At 43.7% G+C, this 20512-nt stretch overlaps 1 protein-coding gene across 2 annotated transcripts in view; it reads right to left on the minus strand.

The window, feature by feature from the left end:
* mpped1 (metallophosphoesterase domain containing 1) overlaps nt 1–20512 on the minus strand; it is a 91025-nt gene that overhangs the window by 41764 nt on the left and 28749 nt on the right. For both annotated transcript variants that reach the window (XM_034673815.1, XM_034673814.1), the window contains exon 4: nt 15200–15425. In XM_034673815.1, the coding sequence (XP_034529706.1) occupies nt 15200–15425 (226 nt within the window). The remainder of the gene's footprint in view (nt 1–15199; nt 15426–20512) is intronic.

The raw sequence follows: 20512 nt of genomic DNA on the forward strand, positions 1-20512 counted from the left end.
TTTCTGGGGGGGAGCTCCCTTGCCTGCATCCGGCGCAGGGTGGAGCAAGTGGTAGGAACATGATCCCGGTGCCAGTGCAGCAGAAGGGGGATACACTGTGGTGATGAGCCCTCAAGGAAAAGCTGGAGCCAAACCTGTGGTCCCTGAACGCTGCAAAAAACATCCTTTTTTCACCGCAAGAAAAAACCCACCTTCACAAGTTATCACACGTCTTATTAAAGCTTAAACCAGGCGGGTTCTGCATGAAACATCTCCATGTGTTGCCATTTGGGTGCGAGTTTCAAATGCAAATCAGTTCTTGAGAGAAAGCACAGATTTCAACCAGTTTTTAAAAATCAGATTAAAAAGGAAAAAACATCCAAAAACACTCAATAAAAAAAGGAACTGGCCAGGACATGTGATCAACTGGCAAACTGGGAACAACGCAGCGTTCTCTAAGACGTTTCCAGCAGAAATACTGGAGCACTGATGTTCAGCAACCAACAGGGAGGAACAAGGAACACGAACACAGAGACCGTCTACCAAAGACCAGAAGCAGGTTTATAAAGTGCTGGATCTACCTCCAGGACAAGAAGCTCCTTTATAGGATGGTAAAAGAGAGGGACGTCACATCTTTAGAGATAAACCTGCCGTCATTAGCTTTCTGATGTAGCCCAAGTAGAGAGAGCACGTTAGTACACCATATCTTTTAACGTCAGCATCAGTGGATCTCAAACATCTGCGAGAATTGAAGCCAACGCAGAAGTGTTTAAAACTGCAGTTCATTGAGTGTCCGCTTGAGGCTGGCTCCGGAAGTACCGGAAGCCACATACACAAATTCAAAAAAGCCGATCTTTACAGCTGAAATAAACATGTTTACAGCCTGGTACAAAAGACAAGTGTAGTCTGGATAGCTCATCTTTGAATATATTTAGATTACAAGTTTTCCATTATGAGAGGCACAGCTGACTTGATTGACAGGTGAGAACACTGTGGCTGTTGGCTAGGAGGCTCAAAGCCCGCCTCTTTACGTCAAACTCGCTCAACAGCAGTAAGGTTGTTTTCAACATTTCTAATATGGCTGCCGCCAACGATTGGACTCAAAACAGCACTTCAGAAACACATAAGTGATGTCACGGAGACTACATTCATTATTTATAGTCTATGCTTCAAACCCACACAAGAATCTTTGACGCTGTGGTACTGGACCCACCTGAGGACTGGACCAACATGAGGGATGTTTGGCGAGTTATTTGGAGGTTACATGTTTGTGTTTTGGTCAGCAGAAAGGGGCGAGACGTCAATAACGTTACATATTTGTTTGCATTTTTAATACGAAAAATCTATGAGTCAAAGGGGGGCTAGATATTTATACAAGGTACTGTAAATACAGCAGATATCACCTTTAACCCTGCAGCTAACATGCCAAAGGATATAGAAACCACACTAGGAGACACATGACCTGCATTAGGAAGGTTTGGGTTGCAAGAAAAGACACATAGGAACAGATAGTTTCATGTTTCGTGTCTTTCTTCAGCTCGTTGAGTTTCTACATCTATAGAAAAACTGTGTTGAGAGCAGTGTGGCTAATAGGCGTTGTAGGAGACTAAGTGTAAGGCTTAAATCAACATCCACAAAAAGACTAAGATGAAATAAAAAAGGAGAATTACGCCTGGAATGAAGATAAAATACATCCAACAACATCAGAGTATGCAAAACAGTGAAAAACCAGCCCTTTATTTCAGAGCATCAACATGTTTATCCTGCTCATTTTAATGCAAGTGGATCAATCTGAGTTAATCTGCCTCCCTTCACAGTGAACACATTTGTTTGTGCTAAATTGCTGCAGTAAATGAAACTGCATTCAGAGGGAGAATCATCTCATCTGCCGGTTTTGAGTGTTTGCATAAAAAAAAAAAAAACGCAGAACGGGAGATGATACCTCTTCCCGTGTGGACACTTTTTGCAGCGGGCCACGGCATTCTGACTCCCTCGACTCTGCGGTCAAACACCGAACATAACCGCTCGCTGATGAACTGGCGAGACGGAAAGAAGAAGTGGGGAGCAATGTGTGTGTGTGAGCGTGAGTGTGTGTGTGTGTGTGAGGGAGACTGAGGCGAGGAGGAACATAAGGACAGAATCACTTTAATTCAGTTTTTTTCCTGCACAATGCCACATGCCTTGGGGAGGGAAGGCATGTGTGAAATGGAGGAAAATGCCCCGTAGCGTGCCATAACACACAAGCACACACACAAACGCTGACACACACACATCCACGCGTGTTGAAGTCCTGCCCCTGGAGGCCATTTAACAGGTAATTTAAAGAGAAACCCCCCCCAGGGAAACGACACAGTAAATGTCCTCTCGTCTGCTCTTCCTCCCTCCATAACTGTTTATTCAGCGACAGGCCTGCAGACTGGCAGCACTTACTGAAATTGGAGAGAAGTAGGAAGGAGAAAAAAAGGAGGAAAAGGAGGGGTGGTAGTGTGAGAGGGTGGGAAAGTGACAAGTGTTAAAGTAGGACATTTTTTTCCCTCCTTATTTCCTCTCCCGGCCCCCTTTGGTACCCGTTTATTAATGTTCAGTGTACGTAGGCTACTTTATTTGGCTCTACTGGGACTGTAGGGGCTACGGGGATGGAGGTGGGAGACGGAGGAATGAAGGGATGGCGGGATGGAGGAGGGGAGGAGAGGACAGGGCCCAGGGGGGGATGAGAGTCTCGGAGTGACTCGGATGTTAATTTAGTGAGGGCCCTGGTGAGGAGGCCCAGAAAAGCAGCATCTCCCAGCCGTCCGCCTGCTCGTCTTTTTATACATCTTTAAAGCAGCACAGCGGTGGAGCTGCATGTTTTGGCCCATTGACTACAAACCGTGCATACATTACATTACTCCGACGCCGCCACATGTTTTTAGATTGATTTTCTTCCTTCCAGGCAGCCATTGGTTTCACTTCATTTAGACAGACTTCAGAAATAAACAACTTTAGAGGAGGTTTCCGTCACTCTGACCACGGAGCCGCTGTTGATTTATCTCACTCATACCACAACGACCTATTAGATATTCGTCGGCTCCTCTGACCGTAACAAACATCATCGCATAACTCAAGTACGACTTTTGTCTTCCTGATATCTAACTCCTTTGTTTTTAAAGCATGTGGTTTTGAAAAGTATCAACTTATGACAAAAAGTATTGAAATATCCACATTAGGGCTGTCAAAGTACACCGTATTAACAATTAACGTCTTTCTAAAAAACTGAAATATTGATTATGTGCAAAAAAATAGCTTATGGTTATAACATGCAACTAATTGGCTCACAGTAGGGGGCAGTCGTGCTTTTATACATTGGTTGCAAAACGCAATAAAATAGAGGGAAGACCATAGACTGTATAAAATATGGACGTAGTATCCGTGACTTCACCCATCTGTTTCTGAGCGCTGTTTTGAAGCCAATCGACGGCGGCAGCCATATTGGAAATGCGGAACTCAACCAGGCAGAGTGTGACGTAAAGGGGCGGAGTGTGAGCCTCTTAGCCAAAAGCTATGTGTTCCCGTCCGGGAGTCAAGTCAGTCATGTCCTTATTTGGGCAAAAACTCGTAATCTTAATATCTTCTGAACCGTTGCGTTAGAAAAAAATTCATCCCCCGTACAGTGTGTGCCCATAGAGAAATTAGCTACTATAGCCAAGACGTTTTTTGAACCAGGCTGTAATCATGTTTATTAATGCTGCAAAGATCCTCTGTTTTGAATTGGGGTCTATGTGGTTTCTGGTGTTTCTGCAGCCAGCCTCAAGCAGATTCTCGATGAATTGCAGTTTATAACACTCACGCAGCAGCAGCAGCAGCAGCAGCAGCAGAAGATGACTCTGTAACCAGCTAGCCAGTCTTTACTTCTACTGCAGAACACATGTCAGAGGAGATGACAGGTGAAAACGAAGTGCTCTGCACCCAAAACAAGTCTCTTTGAAGTGTTTTAGATTGCGGAATGAAGACATGGTGTTTGAGGACACTCCAGTCTGCAGGAAAATATGGATCAACAGTGACAGCAAAAGAGCGAAAACGTAAAATGGACAGAGGGAGTGATGAAGACATGATTGGTGGACATTCAGACAAAGATATCAGAGTGATAAGTTGTCTGTGGTCTCACACCCAAACTCTCTGTCCCTGCAGCAGCTCATGATTTTGGCTTTTGTGGATGTTTTGTTACGCGTTTATTTGGTTGCCTTTTTGCTTATCTTACATTTGTTGTTAGTGCACTCATTCTTTCGTGTACGCTTTTTGTACATATGTGGTTACAGACTCTCTCTTCACCTCCCTCTCCTCCCTCCGATCCGTCACAGCACCGGATGGTTTCTATGCAAGTCAATGTGTTAACTTCCACTGGATCCGCTCCATTGCATTCCGGCTGTGTCTCTGATCCAGCAGGTCGGTCCCTCTAGATCAGATAAGCAAGACTTCTATATTTGCCGGATGCCAGAACACGACGCATCAATCTCAACAGAGCAGATGGAGCGGTACAGGAAGTCAGGCACCGAAACAAAATGAAAACATCCGGTTAACTTTCACAATAAAACACTCTGTCCGGAAGTCCTGCTCCATAACTGAGAGCACAGGCCTGAGCAGAGCTGGTGTAAAGACAGATGCAGAGGATGTTAATGCTGAATTTTTTCTCGGCGTGCTCAGCTGCTAAAGACGCCCTGACGAGCTTTAGGAAGCATCAAGTGCGATCACCTGGAGTGAAAGGTCATGCAGCTTCCTCATTTCAAGCCAAATTATCTTTAATATTTAAGTCCAGGAGTATTTAGGAAATGATTTGTCTCCTTAAAATACAACACGGATGAGATGTCATGATAGCAGAGGAATAAGTACGACTACTCTGATAAAATAATTGCTTTGGCACTCGACTACTCTGACATTTGCCAAAAGAGTAGTCACAAAGATGTGCCCAGAATAAAGAAATTATAACTTGCATGTTAAAAATGATACATGTGAGGTGGAGGACTGTCTGCTTCTCTTAAATCTTCAACACAATGGAAGTGCTTTTGTTTCTGTTAATGTTACACTTCTTGTATTTTTTGCCTCATGCGGCTGTTCTTTTATTATATTTAAAGGACTTGAAATAATGGCCCCTGCTTTCTGCCGGCGGGTGAGCATTTCCCGAAACTCAAACTCAAGATTTGAGAGTTTGCAGCAAAAATACAACCTTTGTGTCAGAGAAAATAAGGCTTCAATCTCTTCATCCTTTCTAATTGTTGAAATGTGCCCTTTGAGATTCTTCCAGATTTACTGTAAGAACTTCTCTCTCCTTGTTTGCAGCTCCATTACCGACATAACAATGAGAGAAAGGCCACCAATGTTCCCTCTGATGAATGAGCTTTCAAGCGAAGGCTTTGCAGGTTCTGAAACAACGTGAAGCTGATGTCTGCCTGGGAGGAAGCAGCTCCGTCTAAAAGCTGAACACAATTTGTGATTAATGGACTTTAACGTAGGAAAGTGTGAGTGGAAGTTGGATTCGTCACTCGTTCATTCGCTCAAACTTCTCTCTGAAATGTTTTTTCATCAGGAGAACAAAGCCGACTCAAACCGCTCTGAGAAGAGAAAGAAGGTCAAATTACCTTCATGCCATCTCCGCCATCATTAGACTCATTATCGTTAAAGCAAAAGCTTTAGTGCCACCGCTGCATTTTACCTTCTCCTCTTCCTCCCCGCCTCTCTGCTTTACTTTCAGCATGGCTGTGAAAACAAGCAAGTTAATTAAAGTCGTCGAGAGTCCTTTCCATTTCTCGCTCATCAGCGAGGACAAGCCATCAAACGCAGAGCAGGTAGTCCATTTCTGTCAAACAAGAGCTGAAGACGAGGAGACGGGGGAAGACGAGATGGAGGAGGGGGGGCAGGGAAGAGGAGGAGGAGGCCTCTCTTCATCTCTTTAGTTTTTGATGAGCTTTCTTAATTGGGCCACTATAGAAGGAGAAGTGAATCCTCAATAATTAAAAAATCTAATTAAGGAGTCTTTTGCATCTCCGTCCTTAATTATTCCGCGCGGAGCAGTGGGGAGCGATACATTTCTGCCGTTTTCATTTAAAGAAGAAAAAAGGGTCTCTCGTTTTTTCCTCCCCGCAAATCCCCCATCAACAAACACACGACTCTGTCATCCTCCTGTCTGCGTCTGCGAACACGCCGTCTGTCTCCCCCTGCCTGTCTTACACTCAGAGGCCATATAAACATTTAAAGAGCTTTAACCCTTTAATGCCCACACAATCTCCTCAGCTGCCCCCTGCAGACTCCTCACACGACGTTCCTCTGCTTCGGTCACATCCAAGACGCTACCTTGTCCATACTCCAACAAACAGCTTAGTAAGTTCGAAATCTTGACCCTAAAAACATCCCCTTGGGATTCATAATGAAGTCTCTAACCCTATTACTTTCAAAGTTATTAGGTCTGCCCCCTAAAATTCAATTATTCCAAGCATCTGTCAAAAACCCTGCAGCCAAATAGTCTCGTCAGGGTTTTACACGTCTGCTGTCGCCTGGAAAACAGGCTAAAATCAGGCTGTCAAAAATGAAAATTCCCTTAAAAAAAGGCAGACAGTGAATGCAGCATCGAAGACGTAATGTGCGTGTCCACCGCTCGACATCTTTCTCCTTTGTGGTGCAGAAACTTTAAAAACACAATGGTTCAGACGGTTGCACAGGTTGAATGAAGACTCTGTGTATTTTATTTTGACTCAGTTTCTGATGAAATCCAAATGAAACTTTTGTTGTAACGATGATCCCAATTGTTCATGAAATATTTTTAGATCCCGCTCAATTGACATTGTGCATTGAACTAAAAAATTTGCAGCGCTCCTGTCCTCAAAGCTGCAGTAAAGGTGGGACTTATTGAGTATTATTTAGAAGGCTAAGGTTAGGTTTCACTAAAGTGGTGTCAAAAAGTGATGCATTCAGGGGATAAGGTGCGCCAAAGGGGGTAAATGTCTGACACCTACCCAATTCTCTCACAAAATACAAAGAGCCTCCTGCTTTGGAAACCACCTAGGGTTAGGCATCTTACCCATATGGCGGGTGCCATATTGGGAATGCTGAACTCAACCTAACTTCTGTCGAGCTAGTGTGAGGTAAAGAGGCGGGCCTTTAGCATCCTGGCTAGCAGCTACAGTGTACAGCTACAGCCTGTCAATTAAGTCAGGTATGCCCTTATTTGGGCAAAGCTCGTAAGTTAAATATCTTTAAAAATAACAAGTATAATAAATTCACCCCATAACACCCCGTGTGATTACGAAAAGCCAGGAGCAACACCACTAAGCATGCTACGTTGTCCACCATCGTTGTTGTTGTAAGGGAAAGTTTGCACTAGCGCCGCTGGGTAAAGCGGTCCCGTAAATTTGACGTCATGATGTGCCTCTTCCACGGGCTTGAGCAGGCAGGAAAACAAACAGGTGCTGTGTTGGTTCGCGAGTTCAACCAGCTCTGAACCAGCGCGAGCACCAGCCCGGAAATACAACCCTGTTTGCATTGGTTTGCATTGAAACTTGTGTACAACTTCACCACATCTGTGATGTGCAACAGTCCGGAGCTCCTTAAGTTATTACTTTAACATCAGACCTCTTAGAAATAGTTTGAACATTATTTTTGATACTAAAGCATCATATAAAACACATTTTCTATTACCGTCCTCGTCTTTTTTATCGAGCTTGTGTGTTTTGAAGCTGAAAAGGTTTAAAAGCTGAAGTATTTTTAATTTTGTTTAGAATTTTCAAAGCTTCATCCAAGAGAAAATAAAAAAGAAAATATTGAGATTATTGAGAAAATAAAAAATGTCAGCTTGTTTAGTTTGAAAGGCATGTTTAGAAAACCCAAAGACACTCAACTAATTGTCACAGGGGACTTGAGAAATCTGACTTTTAGAAGCTTGAGCCAATTATCTCCTCACACATGTAGTGAAAGAATATCTCTTAGATCAACGACTTCTCCTCGTCGAGTGCGAGGATCGTCTGCAGTGTCTGGAGGAGTTCTATACAGGACTGAACCTTGGGGAGGAGAATGCATTGAAAAGCCTTCAATATGGACGCCATGCATACAGTATTTTATATGAATGAATCTCTGTGATAAAGGCCTTTGTTATAGAAGTGGTCGTTCACTCCTCTTCTAACAGACACGACTTTCTTCTTAATTGGCTGCTGATAAGAAAGCTGCACAGAGCGAGAAGCGCATACTCATGGCCGTGTTTGTACCCGCAGACGAGTAGATCCGTAAATGTGCAAAGCTGCATGTCCGGGCCGTACAGCTCATTATTAATAATGACTCAGATGTAATCTGCCCGGGTTGCCAGATTGGTTTCTGCTGCCGAGCATCTTAGTCGCTAAATTATGAGTAGAGAGTCGTTCTGAGATACGGAGCGTCCAAGATCTGTGATACCAGCTGGTGGAACTATTATGTACTTTCTGACTGAATGTTCGATTTCAAAAGTTGATTTTTAAAGCAGTATTTGGTCCAGAGATGGTGCAGCGGAGATCAATTTTAATTAACAAATGAAGGACAAATAATACCGTTTCAATCTGTGCTTCAAAATGAGTTCATCACGCTGGATGCTCTCTTCTGTTTTTATTCCCATTTAACTTAATTCTCCATCTGAACCCTCTTTAAGATGTGCAGTGAATCTGCAGCAGAGCTTGTTTTTAGAAGAGCACTTTATTAAATGCATGAAATAATATAGGTAACAGTGAGAACACGGGGTATCTCTCACCCTGCTGGCATCATTATTCCTTCCTATAGTAAGAGAGAGATTAAAGCCTCACTGAGCGAGGAAATGGAGACATTGTCTTCGGTGGAGGAACTTGACATCATATAAAAATGGTCTCCTAAATATAGAAGCCGAGCATTTTTCATGTGTTGAGGAGCTCCTGTTGTGTATTATTTCTGGAAGAGATTCAGACTCGCTGGATCGTATTTTTTGGCAAATAAATCAAAGATTGTGCTCACCCTGCACTTAATTAATGTCTTCTGAGTTAGGTATACGTAGAGGAGGTAAGAGCACAGAGGGGGTTGTTTATTCCACCAACACTTCGACTCTACGGGGAGCAAAAACACTGACATAAGAGAGGTTAAAAAATCAAAGATGTTACGTATACTTAAATTTAATTTCAATATTGACAGGGTGGGTTACACAAATACAGATTTAAGGGAGGTTTTATTTTTCTCAGGTTGTGACTAATACATTTGACTTGTAAAAGACTGCAGGACAACATACAGGACAGGATCAGCTAAGAGTTAGGATGCACTGTTTTGTCCAGAGGGGGCGCCACAATCGACAAACTAAAAAAAGGTACTCACAGGAGCTTTAATGCCTTTCTTCTCAGCGGGTCAACAGGGATAAATGTGGAGTATAAATGCAATTTAACACAATACAAAAAATAGTTGATAAAATAAAATTGGACCTACAAAAGGACAATATAAAGTTTAGAAAGAGATTGTGAACATTTCTGGTGTGACCTGGTCCTCTGTTTTGTTTTTTCCTGGCTGGAAAACAACCGACCAATCACAGCTCAGAAGGCAGGATAAACATGGTTATGTCATTGTCCAGTTCACCTGAATCTAAAAATGTCTGACAGGTATCAAAATCATTGGCTGTGTTTAGTATTTTTCTCTTACATTAGAGGAGCTTTTACATTTCCCCTCTTCATTGTACGTAATGTGTCCTGGGTCCTGATATCTAGACCTGGGTCCAGTTCTGCAAGTCTTTAAAAGACAAAATCAGGTTTTGAACCAGATAACTTATATTGGATAATTTGAAATTCTTGCCAATCAAGATATGGGGCTATTTTTTTTGTGTCCAGATCCTTTAAGTCCTGGAAGATGAACTGGCTTTCTAGCTCATCCCATAGATGCTGGATTGGATTGAGATCTGGAGTCAACACCTTGAACTCTTTGTTTTCCTCAAGGTCACCTTCTTCCATCACTCTGTAGTCCAGGTCTGATGCTCATGTGTCCATTGTAGGAGCTTTCAGTGGAGGACAGGGGTCAGCATGGACACCCTGACTGGTCTGTAGCTTCACAGCCCCAAATACAACAGACTGTGATTTCTATCAGAACCAGTATTCACTGTTACAGCAGTTTGAACTCCAGAAGCTCAAACCAGACCTCTTCTAGTAGGTCCTGGCCCCTTGCAGACCGGGCGGGCACACCCCACATAAGCTACAGTTTAGAACTCTGACCAAGTGGTCTAACCATCACATTTTGGTTCTTGTCAAAGTCACTCACATCCTCACACCCGCTTCAAGGACATGCTCACCTGCCACCTGACAGATCCTACGGTATGTTAGCATGTGATTTTGAGGAGAACTTCATACGTGTCTTTGACCAGTCAGAGAATGAAAGGAGGGCACAGTCAGGCTAGGTTTCTTTACTTTATAAATAGAGATAAAAGTCAAATTGTGTCGGTTCGTGTTGAACCCACTGAGTCACATTCACTCTGACTGCAGCCATACTTATCATGCACGCACATTTAGCATCGTACAATCCTCTTCTCCTCCTTCTCAAAGTGAAACACACAAGCTCTCCTCTTCTCTCCCTTCAGACAGAGGGCGGCTCCGCCATACGACGGAGACAAACCACATGTAAACTCTCATCAGCATCAGAGGAAGGAGCGAGGCCACGCTCACACGCCATCGCTCTGCTCCGCCAAAATCACACGGGGAAAGATTCAGAGAGTTTAGAGGATGGAGGGAAGCGGGATCTTCTTTAAGGTCAAGATTGTGAGGGGTTTGGATGGAGATATGCAGAGTGTTTATGCGTGTGTGCTTTGGGAAGAAGCCAACTGGGAAACAGATGCATCACATACAGAAAGATAGAGAAAAGGGTAGAAAGAGGGAGGAGTGAGAGTATCATAGTGGCAGAGTAAAACAGGCAATAAAAACCACATAGAACTGAAAATAATAAATAAACTTGATATGTGATGAAAACATCCACTGCAAAGTCATCTACTGGTTTGTGGTAAGCCTTAAGTTTGGCCTTTTGGTCGCCATGTTGGTTTTCTGGAGGCAGAAGTGACCATATTTAGAGAGTCTAAAAGAGTCTGTGGGCAGAGCAGACTCACCACTCGCCCACCCAAGTCTCAGTTGGGAGAGTGAGCAACAAGTGAACGACAGAAACAGAGTCATGGGAACCACAATCCAGACTCCCATGAAGGGGCCATCACAAATAAATCAACCGACGACAAACCCTGGCAGCTAGCAACTCCCACCTGTCATTCAAAGAGGCCATGCCCCTAATCCTACCTCCCTTTAGTCCTTAATATAACGTAAACAGGTGAGTTGTATATAAATTCAGCCGTACAGTTGTCATGGTCATCCCTTGTGTCTCTTTTTCTGTCTAGAATGAATCACTCTTCTATTTGCCTTTGATACATCACAACATTCTATATTCCTTGGATCTGTCCAATTCCATTCTATTCTCCGATATGTTCCGTTCCATTCCATACTCCTTTGATGTTTTCTGTGCCGTATTATTCTCCTTTGGTATGTTCCGTTCCATTCTATTCTCCTTTGGTATGTTCCGTTCCTTTCTATTCTCCTTTGATGTGTTCCGTTCCATTCTAGTCTCCTCTGAACTGTTCCAATTCCAGTCTATTCTCCTCTGATCTGTTACAATTCCATTCTGTTCTCCTTTGATGTGTTCAGTTCCATTCTTTTCTCCTTTGAACTGTTCCGTTCCGTTCTATTCTCCTTTGATCTGTTCCATTCTATTCTCCTTTGAACTGTTCCAAGTCCTGTCTATTCTCCTCTGATCTGTTACAATTCCACTCTATTCTCATTTTATCTGTTCCGTTCTATTCTCCTCTCTGCAGATTGATTTGATTTGTTGTGTGTGATCAGGTTGTCCCTGGTTTCAGCCAATCAGAATCCAGTATTGAACAGAGCCGGGTAATAACCTGCTGTAAATAGGTGAGTTGTATATAAATTCAGCCGTACAGTTGTCATGAATAGAGAAATGAGCTAAACTGTTTCTGTACCAGGCTGTGAACCTGTTTATTTCTGCTGTAACATTTGAACGTGGGGTTCTATGGGGACTGACTCACTGTAGGAGACACACTCTAGTGGACACTGGAGGAACTGCAGCTTATGACACTGAATTTTTCAGCCCCACAGGTGGCAGCTTGAACTTGAGCTACAATTAAAATGTTTTGCAGATTAAAAAAGCTAATCTGCAGTCACTTCAGGGAGAGAGAAGCTGTTCAACTAAGTGCCCCCTAAGTGACTTCTTGGATCTCGTTACAATTAATCTGTCTTGTACTTTTGTACGTGTTTATGAATGGGCTTTGTTTCTTAACTTGCAGCACATTTCTCCTGATGATCACTCAGGCTCTTGCAGATCATAAAGCCATGTCAGCCAACCTAGATTTTGTGAGATCTGAAACAATCCACGGGACATTAAGCAGCCCCAGCCTGGCATGTCATGTCGACATAGGGACGGGAACGTGCACCATCACACTTCCTCTGTTCGTAAAACGGAGCATGTGTCGAAGGTGGATGCACAGTTTGTCGAACATGTTAATGCAGAGAACTTAGGAAGCAAGGGGCAAGAGGAGGCAGAGGATGCACAGAGGAAGGAATGAGGTGTTTACCGGATGGAGAGAACAGAAGAAGAGGTGAAAAACTGGATATTTAATAGAGGGTAAATACAATGAAAGATGGAGATAATGGAGGGAAGCGCAAAAGATTAAACAGAGTGATGGGTGGGTGAGAGAGGAGGAAGAGGGGAGCAGACAGTGCAGACGGGGGGACACAGAGCTTCCAGCTGGAGCCCCTCTGTGCTGCAGGAACACACCCCGAGGCTCACACACACACATTCACACACGGTCGTCACCTCATGTGCCCATTACACCAGCCAGGGCCAGCCGGTGAACATGAATAAAATCATCTCTTCCTAAATCTGCCTCCCTCCCTCTGTCGTCTGTCTGACTCTCCATCCCTCATCACCTCTTCCTCCTCTCCTACATCTCCCCTTTGTCTCCCGCCCTCCACGGGTTCTCTCACTTTTCCCTCCTCCTGCTCTCCGTTTATCCTTTCCTCTCTCTCATCTCCATCTTCCCCTCCGTCCACCTCGGGCAGCTCTCTGCAGAGACTTGAGCAATAAACTCGGAGGACGCTGCTATCACAGCAAACCAATTACCCAGCAGCACTAGAAGCAGGCACACACCAGGAACCTGTCACCAAAATACACACACACACACACACACACACAAAGATCATGGACCACCACCACCACACCACACCACACCACACCACACCACACACACACACACACACACACACACACACACACACACACACACACACACACACACACACACACACACACACACACACACACACACACACACACACACAGAGGAGAAGAAGCAGCCTGTCCATGAGGATTTGAAGGGGAAAAACAGAGAGTAATTCAAGTGAAAGCCAAATAAAGAAGTCAATAAATGATTCATGTCAATGATGCAAAGTTGCACGGATGAAGTTCAAAAGAGGACAGAGGGAGAGCTTCGTCACGATAACGTTTCATATCATAGAGAGAGAACCCTGAATATAAAAATTCAAAACTAAATAGTGAATCAAACAACAATGAAAGACTGACGTCGACAAGCTCCTAAATCATCCGACATGAGAAGTTCAAACAATAAGATGACCTTGTCCAAAATTACCACTGTGCAGTTTGCATAAGCTCCCTCTTCAGTCTTTAAAAAGGTTTAATCACGATCAGAGTGATCATGATTCGTGATTCCTCCTCCTTGCTATCGAGACTCACGTAATCCAGCTCATCTTTGTCAACGAAAATCTGGATTAGATCAACTTTATCCTGATCCACGCTTTTAAAAATGTCCAAGTCTGGTAATGCACTAAATGAGATGACATTACATACTCTGTCCAAAGGGGGCGCCAAATCCATGCAAATGAAAAGATCCTAACCGTTGCCTTTAACTTAATATTACATTTAATAATAACACCTGTTTGGTAAAAAGCTTCCTGAAGTCTGACTCCTCAGTTTGTCATGATACAGCAATTTAAGAGCAAAGCATATACAAATTAATACACACGAACATCTTCGTAAAAGGTTGTTTTTTTGGACCTACATTAAACATTTATCACATTTTGTTCCAGTAATCCAGTCTGAATTCAAACCCTCTGCTGGGGTCAGGATAATCCTGAATTTCTAGATCATCCTACTCAAAAGTTTCAGCAACACAAACTGAGGGTTTAATTCAGATAAAAAACAGGATTTGATGACCTCCACCAGATCTGATAGGTTTCTATTTTAGTCAATCTGTTAACTTCCACTGGATCCGCTCCGTTGCATTCCGGCTGCGTCTCTGATCCGGCAGGTTGGAGTCCTCCGGATCAGATACACAAGACTTCTATTTCTGCCAGATGCCGGAGCACGACGCATCAAACTCAACAGAGCAGATGGAGCGGGACAGGAAGTCAGGCACCAAAATAACATGAAAACATCCGGTTAATTTTCAGAATAAAACACTCTGTGTTATCACAACATCGTATTTCAACTACAACAACAAACCATCATGATGAGCGGAGCCAGGCCTGGAGTCAACAGGTCAGAGGTTTTCAGAGGACCATAAAGACAACATGGATGAGGAGAGGAGGAGGAGAATCCTTGATTCAGTAATTTCTGCGGGAAAACCTTGGTCACATGACTCCAGGTATCCTGCACAGAGCAGGAGCTCAGCAGATCGGAGATGGACCGCAACAGATCTGGTGGAAGTCCAGTGTAATCCTTTCTCCCTGATATCAAGTTTGATCCAATCTGATATCTTTAATCCGATCAGATTACTTTTGAACAACTAGACCAGGATGGATGAGTTCTAGTCAGCATGATACCGAAAGTCAGCATTGACTTAAAGCAACTTACAAACCCTTTACATCTGGTGCCTAAACCTGACCAAAGTGCAGCCATCTTTAGGCCATTAAACAGGCTGTCTGTAGAGTGAGGGGTGTGTGGTGATGACTGTCTTACTAAAATAATGTGGAATAACATGATAAATGTTCTCTGAAAACACGAAATCCAAGTGCAAAAGTCCAAGCAACATCCGGCTAACATCAAAAGTCTTAACCTGGAAAACCTTTGCACTTAAGGTTCATCCAAATCCATCCTTCAACCAAAAAGCCAAACATTGCCGAGACAATGAACATCAAACGAAGGTGAAAAGGTCACTCACCAGGGGGAGCCGTAGATCTTGAAGCCCCTCACGCTGACATCAGAGTCCTGCAGGTATATGCAGTTGGTGAGCAGTGACTGGACATTCTCGTAGTTCTCCGGCTTCAGTTTGGATGCGGAGGGGAAGTAGTAGAAGTCCTGCTTGATCAGATCAGCCATAAACTCCTGGTCAAAAGTCAGCTCGTGGTTCCCGGCAATGACGATCTTGATGTCGTAGGGCAGAGTACCTGAGGGGAGAGGACACAGGGGAAACATCTTTATTTCTTTTGCATCAAATCCCAACAAATGTTCTCCTCAGACTCTTTCCAAAGCAGCTCTAGACCGTACTCTATGTTCCGTTATTAACAAAGACCCAACATCAAGACAGGTAAGATCCAGTCCCATCTTACAGACAGGACTCAGTCTGATCTCATCTTAATCAACCATGAGCAGAGCACTTTGCAGCATTTAGCTAGTTACAGGGGCAAGGACAAACTTCCTTTAACAGGAAGAAACCTCCAGCAGGACCAGACTCATGTTAGACACACATCTGTTGAGACCGTGTTGGAGAGAGGCACCTCCACAGACAGGAAATGTGGGGAGCAGAGAGCTGGGGAAGACATGCAGGAAATGGTCGCGGCCGGGAATCGAACCGGCAACCCAATCGACAAGGACTGTAGCCTCTGAACATGGGGCGCTTAGACCCCTAGGCCACCAGCACCCCAAGATGCTTGATTCTGATTGGTCCAAACCCCTTGACGACGGTGATTGACTTTCACTAACCTGAGCAACACCAGAGACAAACCGATCACACACCATGTCAAATAAATCCACAGAAAAGAGTTCAGACACACTTAGCTTCTGCTTGTTGACACCATAGACCGTAAGGTGAGGTAAAATCGTAAACAATGTGGCTAAAAACGTTAGCTTTGGTTAGCATGCTAATGTGGCAGGCTACAGATGTTTACATATTGGATCCTGTCCAGCAATATGATCAACAAGAGAAACTTTAGGTTGGCGATCTCTACAAAGAAACTTAAACCATGAGCGGTGGTGATGATAGCAGCAGGGTTCAAAGTTGTGACATTAGTTTATTTCTAAAGGTGTGAACCGCAGAGCGCAGGGAAGAAGGAGAGCTGAACGAGGACAGTTTCATGTTAAAATCCACCGCAACAGGCAGATAAGAATCCATCACCATGGAACGATGACTGACGTGGAATCACTGGGACTATTTTTAAAAACTGTAAACATATATCATTTAGATCAATAAAACAATCTTTAATCAATGTTTTACCAACGTGTTTGTATTTAAGATAGTATCCGGGTGAAAAGCGGGATAATGTATGATTAGCAGGTTGTTATGGGATAAAGAACCCCTTCAGGAGAAGCGGAGGGGTCTTGTTTCACCCTGTCAGGATTCATAGCAACTGTCACAGGTTCATGTGTAATCTGGTGTTGTGAAGTTTGAATCTTAGACACATGCAAACATATTTCTACTGGGATACGTCTGTTTTCTAATGCATGTATTCAAGCGGACAGATCGAAAAGGCAAGGAGAGAGAAAGTGGAAAGGAAGGGACACAAAGAAGGCAGGAAGTGAAGGAGAGAAGCAAACAAAGGACAGAAAGGTGGTGGAAACAAGGAGAGAGGAAATGTAAGGCCGAATTGAAACCAGCTTTGACAGTTTGGCTTTCTCATCATCTTCCCCTCATTTCTTATCAAATCTGTACATCTGTCTCAGCTCCCCTCCATCAGGCAAGGTCTCACCCCAGTGCTCTGCTGTCTCCTGTTTGTGGAAGCATGAGCCCGACGATCCATCAGGGAATCTTTATCTGCAGGAATGATGAGGAGGAGACGCAGGATGAAGTCTACGATGCAGAATATTAAACATTTACGAGGAACCGCAACTGCTTCTGCATCTTTCCCTCCTTTTCTTTCATCATCCTCCTCTAATCACTCCTTCACTCTAGCTCCCATTTTCTCCTCCGTCTCAATGGCTTTAATTGGCTATTCAGAGGCTGGCACAGCAGGCCGCACCATCGATCTGCGCCCATCTCTCACAGCGACGCTCAGCCCTTCACGAATCTACACGATGCTTTCAAAGCTCCGCCGAGAAAACAGGGAAACCGGCGCTGACAAACATCTGGGGTCTGCTTTCAGGTGGAGCAGCTGACGGAGAGTTCAATCACCATTTTTATTACAGCGAGGACGGAGTGTGCGTCTGAAAGCATTCGCTCATGTGTGTTTCTTTATTTTGTGAGCGACTTTCACTCGTGTGTGCGAGTTTGCATGCATCTGTGCATGAACGTGTCATGTTAGTGAAAAGGAGTAATTAAACTAAGCTTTAGAAGAGGCTGACAGCCCGGCGACGGCTCTGTCATAACAGCCAATCACGGCGCGGTGACAGAAAGAGAGGAAGAGCAGGGGGGAGAGGAAGGAGAGCGACAGAAATACTTTAGGAAGCCCAAAAATCCTTGAGTGTGAAGGAGGAATAATAAGGAGATGAAAGCAGCTGTCACAGAGTGCCCGTCTCTGCGGTTTGGGCCGGGTCCGCCCCCTCTCTCCCCGACACAGCTCCCATTTGTTTGGCAGAAGGAGCTTGTGTTTAGTTGTCAAGCAGACACCAAAAAGCTCCGTAAATGAGGGGCTGCACCTCCACAAAGGCAGAAGCAAGCACACGCCACCAAATCAAAAGATGCTTTTGGAGCCGTTTCATCAGGCTGGGGTTTTTTTTAGAATTTGAAGAAGAGCTTGCTTAATTTCTCTTGATAAACACCAGCTCAGTCCAAAACAAAGAAGAGTATTATTTTACCTAATACAGAGTGATAAAGGTAAAGGAGTGTTGAAGTCTTTTGTTCATTAACCGCTGCACAAACGTCTAATAGGAGTCATCGACATGTCTCCACGGAGGCTGCACCTGTGGCTCCATGGTGAGTCCTTCCTTTGACATGACCAGATTATTCTCACAGTTGTTCAATAAATAATAAAAGTTGAGAAAGGGTGAAAATGCTGTAAATACTGCAGTATCATTGGCTGCAGTACTTCAAATTTAACGATTCTGCAGAAGAATTGAACAAATATTTGTCTCTTTTACCTCTTTCCAACCAATGCGAACCGGGTTGCATTTCTGTGCTGGTGCTCGCGCTGGTTGAACTCGCGAACCAACACGACACCCCTTTGTTTTTCCACACGCTTATGCCTGTGGAAGAGGCACGTCATGGCGTCAGATTTGCGTGACCACTTTTCCCAGCTGCGCTAACGCAAACTTTCCCACACAACAACAACGATGGTGGACAACACCAGCTTGTCTCCTCGGCTGACCATTGCTTTGCATTGGAATCCATTAATCTCTTTTATTTTTCAACTCCAGGACAATGTATTTTTGAACACGGCAACCCCGCCACACACCCCTGACGTAAGCGGTTCACAGTTCTAGACCAGCAAAGAGTTGGAGCCGCTCTGGAACCTGTTCTCCTGGCCGGGAGCTGGTTCACTCGCAGTCAAAACATGAAAAACCGGTTCTCAATTGAGCCCCTACTCTAAACCGGACCTGAAACTGGGTATTTGAGCTAGAAACAGAGCGCTGAAGGGGGCTATGTTTAAAGGTCCTGTTCAATGCAGAATCTATTCATGCAAAGTGTCAAGAGAGGAAAGACTGCCACTGACAAAAGAAACTTGAACATATTCAGGTTGAACAGATCTGGAAATTGGGCTGGTTGGAGGGTCTGTTTGGTCAGGGTTAACTCAAGTGGACTTCCTCTTTCTACCTTTTCCACTCCCTCTGCCTGAGTCGGGACTGAAACAGCGACAGTGAACGTGTCATCAAACAGAAACAGGCACAAGACTGAAATCAATGCTGACGTCATGCTTCATGAGGGTAATCCCTGTGCTCCTTTTAGCTCTGTTTTGGCCCCTACCAGGGCGGTCGCAATATACGTGTATGATCGATAACCGTCTTTTAATATTTTATTTTTTTTAAACTTGATCAGGTTAATTTTTTATAATTATTTTTTGTTATTCTTATTGCTTTTTTACCTTTTCCATTTATTTATTTTTCAAATATTAAACTATTTATTTTAATGTAGTTTCAGTATTTTTCATTTTACTTTCTATTTATCTATCTTTATTTTAAATAGCTATCATATCATATCATGGTTCTTTACGCTGGTCTCAAACCGCCATGAAATAGAGGGAAAACGAAGAGGAGGGCACAGCAGAAGAAGACTCAGTAACTAGCTAGCCTTTACTGCAGTGTGTGGCTTGAGGAGATGACGGATGAAAGCAAGGTGCTCTACCTGCACCCAAGAAAAGTCGCCCCCTAAGTTTTGGACTTTTTAGGATTATATACCCCGGTGTGCGGACGACACGTGATGCAGAACACACGCAGAAGAAGACGCAAGTTTTTGTTTTATCAGAAATTTCTGTCACGGGGCTGATGACGCAGGTAAAACGACTGACTTTGAACATCATTAGTAAAGTTCATGAAGTTACATGTTGCTTTACTTTGTCTTGCCTTCCCTGATTCCTTTTGTTTTCCATTACGGTTAAGTTATTGCGAATTTTTTGGGCTACGATAACCGTGAAAGGATAATCTGATATAACTCTTGAGCAATCATCTTTCTCAGACAGCTGATTCTTCATTTCTAAGTTCTTAAACCATGTGTACATCTCATATCCCATCTTATACTGCATTTATCAGACTAATCTCTGCAGCCTTAATAGTGAATCTGATGGTTTGCAGGGAAAAAAAGTAATCTGGAAAGGTGCCGAGAAGTTGCATGTACCTGGAGACTTGTTTAGCTCAGTCTCTGAAGACCAGATCGAGCTGAGTGAGATGGGAACTGGACCGACCTTAGAGTGCACAGCAAGCAAAAATGCTAAAAATGAAGTGAGGTCAACCTTAAGTCTCTGAGCAGAGAAACTTAAGGGACAAGTTCAGCACTTTACATCCATCTTACAACTTTATCTCAATACAAACGCAAAGACGAGCAACAATTTATTCAGAGCAAACACAGAGACGAGCTGAGAGGAACTGAATGCTGCTTCAAATGAGATCGACTCAACGCCTGACCATGCAAGCATCAAAAAAAGGGGTAAAGTGACAAACTGTAGGTGTTTGTATGCGAGCCGACAGACAGCAAGGCGAACACAGCAAAGACGGCCACATAACAAGCAGCTCATAAATTTTGAACAAATAAACACGATCTGTGTCTGCTCAGAAATTCTGCCATGTGAGCATTTTTTCACCCATGAAGTTTGACGGCCAACTGTAAACTGAGAGGAATAAATCACAAGGAGGGATGTATAAAACTTCACCAGCTGGACCACACTGTCCT

Source organism: Notolabrus celidotus, chromosome 21 (genome assembly GCF_009762535.1).
Source record: "Notolabrus celidotus isolate fNotCel1 chromosome 21, fNotCel1.pri, whole genome shotgun sequence".
Taxonomy (NCBI): Eukaryota; Metazoa; Chordata; class Actinopteri; order Labriformes; family Labridae; genus Notolabrus; species Notolabrus celidotus.